General features: G+C 39.0%; 1 protein-coding gene across 2 annotated transcripts in view; it reads right to left on the bottom strand.

The window, feature by feature from the left end:
- Positions 1-967: 967 nt before the first annotated feature.
- Positions 968-9,477, bottom strand: part of LOC138293201 (vitellogenin-A2-like) — a 79,166-nt gene continuing 70,656 nt past the window's right edge. For both annotated transcript variants that reach the window (XM_069232288.1, XM_069232289.1), the window contains 4 exons: positions 4,831-4,919; positions 3,041-3,138; positions 2,766-2,947; positions 968-1,215 (listed from right to left, as the gene is read on the bottom strand). In XM_069232288.1, the coding sequence (XP_069088389.1) occupies positions 2,783-2,947; positions 3,041-3,138; positions 4,831-4,919 (352 nt within the window). In that variant the 3' untranslated portion in view covers positions 968-1,215; positions 2,766-2,782. The remainder of the gene's footprint in view (positions 1,216-2,765; positions 2,948-3,040; positions 3,139-4,830; positions 4,920-9,477) is intronic.

Raw genomic sequence — 9,477 nt, 5'->3', positions numbered from 1 at the left:
TGGCGGTTTGCTGCCTCGCAATACAGCTAGCGGTTTTAGCCATGCCGCTGGCCATGAGGAGCTCACTGCCAGCCAAGCCAGTCCAACCGCACCGGTGAGAGTGGTTATCTTGTGGCGGTGGTCTTTACAGTCGGGACAGAGGCGGTAAGACAGGCACCACGAGTGTGGCGGTCTTAAGACTGCCACACTCGTAATGAGGGCCTAGGTCTGTAAATACCTATACTGCTCTGAACTAGGGACTCCCATATGCATTGACATCTATGTGAATCATGTATATATTTCCTGGAATTTGATGAATAGAGAACACTTATCAATGTTTGAAATACATATGATAAGTTTACACATCTGGGATTTCAAAGACATTTTCTGTGAATTGAGATCTACATTTGTGGCCCCCCATTTCTAAAGAAGAACTAAAACCTTCAATATCAAGTCTTGGAAAGCCAGAAACTGACTACTAGCCAGCTGTTCAGTGTCAAATAATTTTGTGGCAGCTAAGTGGGTTTACAATGCTGCTGTCCAGTATACTGAAAACCTAAAACCCACAGAAACGTCTAACATAATTATGTGGGGAAATAATATAATATTTGAGGACACCAAATACAATCTGGCTTTACACATGGTTGCATTAATTGTAATAAGGGTATAGAATGTCTCAACTATGCAGTGAATACTTTACAAACACATTGTTTTCTAAATGCATCAGCAGTAAAATGAAAGTATGTCTGGTATTTGACAGTCTGACAGCAATTTTCACAAAGAAAAAAAAGCTTTGACATGTTATCTTGATTTTATGTTATTCTGCTGATCATCCCTTAGGTGCAGTATCACATGCTGCACAACTAGCTCTAGCGCCAATACAATTTAATTAAATTGCTACTGTTTTTTCCAGAGAAGATCAAATTTATTTTTCACACAATAATATCTTGCTAACTGAAATGAAACAATAAGTCCTGGACTTGTTTTTGAACAAATGGATTGTTTATTTGCAAATGTTATATTTAACATTTAACAGGAATTTAACATTGTATAGCTGGATTGCTAAATCACATGTTGAGGTCAATTCTGAATAATTTAAAATTGCACACTGTTGTGGAAATCGTATCCTCTGGTTGGTTGTTCTGTGCAGCTCTTAATAATTGTTCACATCAGCATTCTTTTGTGTCAATCAAATCTTTGCCTTTTACCCACCATGAGCAGATGTCAGAGTAGAATCTAGATAGAAAGAGTGATATTATCAACATGGAACAGCAAGGTTAATGCTGAAGCATGTACAGTGTTTACCACTATCTGCAGTATCAATATCTGCACAACATATTATTACACATGCATAAAGTGTATGCTGTTTTTTGAGTTGCAAGATCCAAAGTTATCAGTAGAATATGCTAAGACAATACCAATGGCATAATTGTGCATCTAAATATTTGGTAAGGTACTAACACATCCTCTACCACAGGGTGCAACATTTACTGTAATGTGATTGCACAACTCGGAACTGTGAAATACTTGATAGTTTTGCAAGTTTCCCCTATTCCAAACAGTTAAACAATAATTTGACAAAGTCTTAATCCTGATTTTGATGCAGATTCCTATTTTACGTAACTTCTTTTTGATAATAGTTTCAAGCTAGGCAAACAGTACTTTTTAGTGAAATAAGGTTAGGTTGTCTACCCTGTATTTTCCAATAGTGCATTTCTTTCAAGAATATAAAGCCAAGTAGACCAAAACCCATTTACATTTTCACCTACTCAATTGAAGAGTAGGTGAACCACAGGTAGAAAAATAGGTAAACATTCAAGTCCATTGGAATTACCTAGATGAAGCCATTTCCTTAATCCATCATAACAACTTATCAGCTATACATAGGTGAACTTCTCCTGACTCGTATATAGGTGCTCATTTCAGTCAAACAAACATTAATCTCTCTGCCATGGGGAACATGCCACCTCCCTATGGTCACCTAGGCATAAGTACCTAAGTAATATAAAGTCATTTGGAGGAGACTTAGGGCAAAACATCGGAGACAAAGCCCAAAGAAGCAGAAAACTCCCTGGAGTTGCTCGTTTATCTGTGTTGTGGCACCATCAGCTCTTCGCTTTATTGTGTTTGATCTATTTGGAATGGGTGATCAACTCATACATGGGTACAATGAATTACAAGCAAAGTGATGTACAGGTCATAGTCACATACATTACCATTCCAGATTTTTTGAAAAAAGACATTTTTTGGAACTACTTTTTGTACAATGTTTGGCGACACTGGCAAAGATCAGATAAAGTCATTTTAATGGTGGAGTGTGTCAGTGTTTTTATGTATGTGTTCATATTCATGTGTGTGGTAGTGTGTATGTGTTTGTTGTGTGTGGGGGGTAGCCCTTCTCTTCCTGGATTCAGAACTTTCTCCACACTGAAAGTCTTCCTTTACATCATTAGAAATATGCAAACATTTAAGGTGTTACATTGTGAAAATATTGAACGCCGACCAATAAAACAACTACATCCGCATTGTGGCAGTCTAATTACTCTTTAGAATTGAAGATGATATGTGCTTACATATTTAAAGTTATTATATTAGGTAATAACATAGAGTTTAATAGTATAGTCAATTTGGGAAAAAGTACTTGAGAGAGTAGATGTGTGTTATTGCATTGATTGACTCTCCACTACTCTATGGGGTAGAGTTGATATCTTGACAATGTTGATCATGCTATGATGATGATGCTGGAGTTGTTGCAATCTTTAAATGAATTAATTTTGTAAGCTTACCATGTCTTAACCTTCTATCACTGGCGAACAGTACATGACTCTTCAGTAATCCAAGACTGGACAAAATTCTCCTCATCTTTAGCAACTGATCCATCTGGCATCTGATATTCCTGCTCCCGCTCATCATCATGATGACCACAAACTCCACAGGTCTTGCCATTCATCCACAAAGCTGGTTTAACCTTTATGAGAAAGTAGTAAGAGAGACTTCTGATGTACATGGTGTAATATTGTCAGTACAGCCAACCATGCATTGAGTTAAATGACTAGAATACCTGGCATGTGACTCTGTCGTAATAAAGCTTCTCAATGCCGAAGTCAGGTGCAATCAGGATGAGGCCATCAGCCTCCTTTTCAATCTTCAAATGGGGTTCTGGAATCAAAAGAAGTGTACTGTGTTTGAATTCGAAAAGAACAGGACACTATATAATGTCCCGTAAAGCATAAGTTGCATAGGTCAAACAGTATTAGACTTAGAAGCGAGAAAAGCTAGAGATATCTCTATTAAGCAATTGGAAAATAGAGGGAATCCTGCTTTGTAACTTTCTCTTATCATGTACTATACTGCACATATATATTTGTTTTGAAATGTTTATTTAGAATTCAACGAGCTGCCTAATAATCCTGCTTACTATTCACGAGGGGTCTTTCTATTGATATGCAAGTACTATGCAGTCTTTACAGAAGGTGGTCAAAATAATTACAAAACAAATTGTGATGACTTAAACCTCAAGTTAGGCCTGTCTCAATAATAAAGGGAAAATGTTTTTTGTGTTTGCATGTCAGAATATCCAGTACACAAATTTATTATATTTATGGTCACAATTTATTTGAATGTCCATATTTGAAAGTTGACTTTCTGGTACCATACGTACATGAATTCACTCATGGTGTAGTTCCTGAATTGCAACCCAGCAAACCTAACAAATTTATTTGAAACACACTTCCCATGCCATCAAGATAGAAAGCCCTGTCTAATAAATCCTCAATTAAATTCAAATATAGATCTGTGCTATAGATTCACCAGGATCATCCATAAAAAATAATTGTTCAAAACTTTAAAAATGCCATCATTTTAAGTGACAAAACAATTATAGACTATTGAATGCTTCTAGGAAGACTGAAAAGAATACAATCAGGTGTGTAACCAATTACTTATTTTTTCATCAAGAAAGCATGGTTACTCTGGAAAGCTTGGTTCTTGTGTGCAGTTTTGATTTTCGAAAGCAAACATGCAGGGGCTGTAAAAAATTGACAAGTTAGAGAATGGAGTAGGGTGATACAGAGGAGTGCTCTGCAAAATGGACTTAATGTTTTGCAATTAGCTTCCCATCCTAGACATGTATGAAAAGCTACTACTACTACAAACAAGTTTAAGTGCCTTTCTGGCACAGGAAAGGGAATGGAATACTCCAATATTTCATAGAAGCATAACAGGCCAGACTAGATGTGTCTCCAAATGCTCCCCTCCAAAAATGCTAAAGCGGAAAATACACATTTGCTCATGGCTACTCAAGCATATTTCATTTTCTGGATGGTGAAAACCCAGATGAATACATTTTTGGAAGTAGGGGTACTCTTGGAATTGTATGACTGTCATGAATTTCCAAGACTAATTTCCAAGATTTGCTTTGCAATTCTAAAAAATCTGATATATGCTTTAAAGCTGGACATTGTGAGTCGGAATCTACATAATCTACTCATTGTATTTTAGATGTTGTACAGAGCACTACATTTTGCCCACTCTAGACTGATTTCAGGTTTTATAGAAATCAGGTGAGAAAGAAGGGGAAGAAAGCAGAATTTAGAAAATGATTGGGAGGACAGAAGAAAGGGTCACAAGAGGGTTTGAATGCACTGACTCATAAGAAAAGGACAATGACAAACTGCACAACTCTTATAGAACATTAAATGAACATTATGCTCTGATGTTGTTATTGATGTTATAAAAGTGTGCAACATATATAAACAGTTAGCATCATCTGCTAATAGAAGCAAGTGATGATTTTCTTGATGCAAATGATTATTTGATTATTGGTCTGTCCAATAAAACTCTGTCACCTACCAGAATGTGATTCATATGGCAGGCTGTTCACCTCACTGCCATTTATTGTCAGCTTCAGGGAGTCAGCAGAAGGGTACATGTCAATATCGCTAAAGAAAATAAAGAACATATCATAAGTATGCTTTTTAATATTTTTCCTAGCTACAAAGAAATCATACATCATATTATGACAAGTGTACAGCCCAGTACGTACAACCCTCACTTCTGATTGCATGATGGGCTCTGTACTTTGTAATTAATGGACACATGGGGCTTTATGTAAAATCATAGGGATTTTCTGTAAAACTATATGTGTGGTCACCTATGCATTCACTGTTGTCACCAATGCATTCAATTTGGAGAAAATCTGTATTTGCCTGATTTGTACCTCAGGAAACTCAAAGAATCTATAAAGGCCTGTTGCAAATTCCCAAGAAAGAAGTAAGAACTTGTGTGATAGATATTGGGTTTCTGGTTGGCAGGCGAAAGTACCCTGCTGAAGCAGGATCAACAATACTAGTCAGGGTAAGTCACAAACACACCCTAAATTAACCTGTACTCAAACCCTGGTTGGTTGGCACGGAGCAGTCAGGTTCAAATTAAGAGGCAACGTATACATTATTTGTTCAGCAATGTAAACAATAAAACAGTACACACACCAAAGATAAAGAAACTACACATGGTTGGAAAAAAGATCTTAATTTAATGAACAAAGCAAGACCAAAAGGACTAAAGTCCAATAAGTAAACCCAGAGTTATGAATTTTTAAAGGATAAACTGAAATGTAGTACTTAAAACCATGAAGCACCAACCGGGGCTATCTGGTTGCACTAGAATGGTTCTATTCCAAAAGTTTAGGCCAACCGCAATAGAGCACGGGTCGCATCAGGTTCTAGCCTTCGCCTGCTGCAAAGTATCTTGTTTGGGTTGACATTAACGGAGATGTGAGGAGCAGGGGAGGTTGTGTCATTACCGATCCTTAGAATGGAGGCGATGCATCAGCTCTGAGCCATGCAAAGTTGGAGATGCGTCAGAAATGGAGACGGTGTGTCATGTCATTGGTGATGTGATGCACTTAATCCTTGCAGCAGAGGCAATGTATGGATGGAGATGCACAGGTTTTGAGCGGTGCAACAGCATTGATGGGTGGATTCTTGTTGCAGCAGCACTTTATACCCACTTCCAAGGACTGGATTGGGTCCACTTGGCAGGGCAAGACTCACAGATGGCAGAGTCCAGGTGTTGTAGCAGGTGAGATTAAAGTCTTTTGCATCCCTGAGTCTTCAGAAAAAAATAAGACCAGACCTCGGAGTCACTCTGAGTGTAGGAATCGAATGATGTGGGTCCAGTCCTTCTCACCCAGGCAAGGTGGGCAGCAGGCAGCAAGCCAACACAGCAAGAATGCAGTTCTTCCAGAGCAGCAGTCCAGCAGAGTGGCAACACTTCAGAAGCATAGCAGTCCTTCTACCTGGTAGAGTATCCACAGATCGAGAAGTGTACTGAGTTAGTAGGGTCAGAGGGCCAGTTCTTAAACCCAGTGTTGCCTTTGAAGTGGGGGAGACTTCAAAGAAGAGATCTGAAGGGCACGGAGGTCCTCCCTTCCTGCTCTGTCTCCAGGCTCACTCCTGAGGTTAAGCAGACCTTTGTGTGGGGACAGGACACAGCCTATTCAGGAGTAAGTGAGAGGGTGCATGCTGCTTCTCCCTCGCAGCCTGCTCAGGACAGCCCATCAGCATGTGGATTGTCAATAAGTCACACTTAAGTTTCTTATGTGTGTGGCTGTCTGGAGGGAATGCATAAAGACCAGCTGTCGCCCACCCTAGACATGTATTGAAGACAAGCTGCAGGCACACAGGGCTAACAGCAGGAAAATCCCAACTGTCTAAAATTGGCATTTTCAAAATTGCAATGATGAATCCAACTTTACCATTAAAGAGGATTTATCTTTATAAATTCATAGGTACTTAACATGACAAGTCTATCCTCTCACAATCAGGAATTACAGCTAATTAATTGTAAAAAGGAATCCACAAAGTTATCCTATGAGAGAGTAGGCCTCACAGTACTGAAAAATGAATTTGAGAGTTTTTCACTACTAGGACATATAAAACTTAAAAGTACACACTCTGCCTTTTGATTACATAACACCCTGCCCTATGGGCAACCTAGGCTCTACTTGGGGTTGACATATGTAATAAAAGGGATGTTTAAGGCTTGGCAAGGGGTTTTAAAAGCCATGCTGGTATGGTCATAGGTGTGTAACACTGCCTTCAGGCTGTAATGGCAGACTTGGGGAATGTTTTAAAGTCCTACTTAAGTGGGTGGCACACGCAGTGCTGCAGGCCCACTAGTACCATTTAATTTACAGGCCCTGGGCACTTGTAGTGTACTTTTGCTAGGGATGTTCAATTAAATTAAATGTGCCAATTAGGTATATACCAGTCAAACCATGTTTTAGGGAGAGAGCACGTTAGACCTGTTTGGCAGTGGTAGTCCTAAGGCCAACAAAAAAGAATTCAGCAAAAGGTAGAGGGAAAAAGGCAAAACGTTTTGGGATGACCCTGCAGAGAGGGCCATTCCCAACACTGTGCCAGACTGATGCAGGATCTAAGAGAGCAGCATAATATTTTGCACCACAAGGTAGACTTTATCCACCACCCACACAACATTCCTGTTCTCTGGTAAAGTAGTAGACAGCATGGGCAGGATTGCAGAGACTGGATCCGCATTAAGAACCAACTTGCATCACATACTTATTGCCTGCATGCTTATTTTCAAGTCACTGCTGGTAATTTGATATGTTTTTCTGGGGATAAGATGTGTTTTGGCCAATATAAAATGCAGTGTTCTATTAGTTGTAACAAGCATTTATTTACTGCAGTCTTCTAGTTACATGTGTTCACTCCCTCGGTCCATGAATATGTTGTTACACTGTTAGTGCTCATCAAAGGCCCAAATTCAGAGTTGGATAGGTGTGATTCACAAGATAATATACTGGATGAATGTGTCCTCACTGTGATTTCCTAGCTGCACAACAATCTTCCTTAACTTTAATTATCAAAATAGTCTCTCAGTCCACAGCTCCTACTACAAGAGTATGAAGTTCAGGAGGCATAGTACATAGTTCATATCTCACAGATGACACTGCTGACAAAACTGCCAATTATCCTTAAATAACAGTAAATCTAGTTAAGGGGACAGGTGATCCTTGGAGTCCACTCTGATGCAAACTCGTTTGGTGGAGACTGACAAAACCATCCAGGTAAACTGTAATGTAGTCCTTTGCTAACCACTGACCAAAGTCGGATGTTCAATAAAACAAATGTTATTGGACATCTATATTGTTCAGAATAACTGCTGTAATCTGCAAAATGTTAACCACTTCTTTCAATAGAGACATGCTCATCACCTGATGAGTAGACCTGGGCACAGTGACCTGCAATTTAAGGTGGGGGTTGGTATCACCACTGAGGTGCTGGCACAATACAGGACACAACTGTCCACAAATCTTGAGTATTTTATTAGAACATTGTAATGTTGGGAGCTCCATAGAAGACAATGGGGTGCTCTGGGCTTCTAATGGCTGGTAGAAGCCCGTAGCTCCAACATTCCAAAGTTGTCATTCGCAGCTGTTGCTGTGAACAAAGGCCTCACAGAGCTCAAGGGGATTTAACCCCCTCAAGCTCTGTGAGGCCTTTGTTTTAGTAATTAAAACATTTTGCCCTTTAGGGATGGAATGTTCTAATAGCCTTGGAGCCTGCCATAGCAGGCTATACCGACCATTAAATGCCCCCTCCCTTGCTGTGGTGGGTTGTAAGGCTATAGTGATTCTGATATTGTTAGTTTTAGTTATTGGTTCCAATTCAGAATGATGTTGCTAGGTAGGCATGGCTCTACATTTACAATTTGCCATGACAGTCCTATGCTCTTCTGAAAGTTTAAATTTTGACATTCTCTTCTATAATACCTGCTATGAAAGAAAGGGACTTGTGTTCAGAAAGATATTTGGATTAACATGAGCTTGCGGTAAATAGACATATCTGAACAACTAAAAACAAGTTGTGAGATTATATTTCTGTGAGTACTGCATGCATTTGCTGCATGGTAAACTGCCAGAATTGTGTGCATGAAAATTTGCCCTTCAAACATATGGTGGGCAAAACATCAACTACAACATTATTGTGAAGATGAGTATATAAGTATTGGTTTGCTATTCTTGACCCACAAATACGTATCTTAATGGATCAAGGATGAGGAATTAGGATATTTTGGTTCTCAGTAGTTAGGACACAACATTTTTGTTGGGGGCTTTCTGTCACATTCTGACACACATCCTCACGGAAAACATTTATGTCAATACACAGTTTCTAAAAGGGACACCTTGTAATTAAGTAGAGACATTGATTTCAATGCTACATGAATACCATCAACTTAGTCCACAGAGGCCATCATTTGTTTCAAGAAGACATTGATGTTCGAAAAAGCTCAAACACAGTGCTCTATGTAATGTTTCATATAGAACATAACTTGTTGGCAACCATGGAGTCAACCACCTCTATAGTCTGTATAATCAAAATTATTATTAGTTGATAATGGAATGGAATAAAACGCACAATTAAAAAGTTTCTGCTGATTTGGGGAGGTGAACATCTAAAGCTACGACCACAT

This window comes from Pleurodeles waltl, chromosome 4_2 (assembly GCF_031143425.1).
Source record: "Pleurodeles waltl isolate 20211129_DDA chromosome 4_2, aPleWal1.hap1.20221129, whole genome shotgun sequence".
In the NCBI taxonomy this organism is placed as follows: domain Eukaryota; kingdom Metazoa; phylum Chordata; class Amphibia; order Caudata; family Salamandridae; genus Pleurodeles; species Pleurodeles waltl.
Note: the sequence above shows the minus strand (reverse complement) of the source record. Positions and strands in the feature narration are given on the sequence as shown.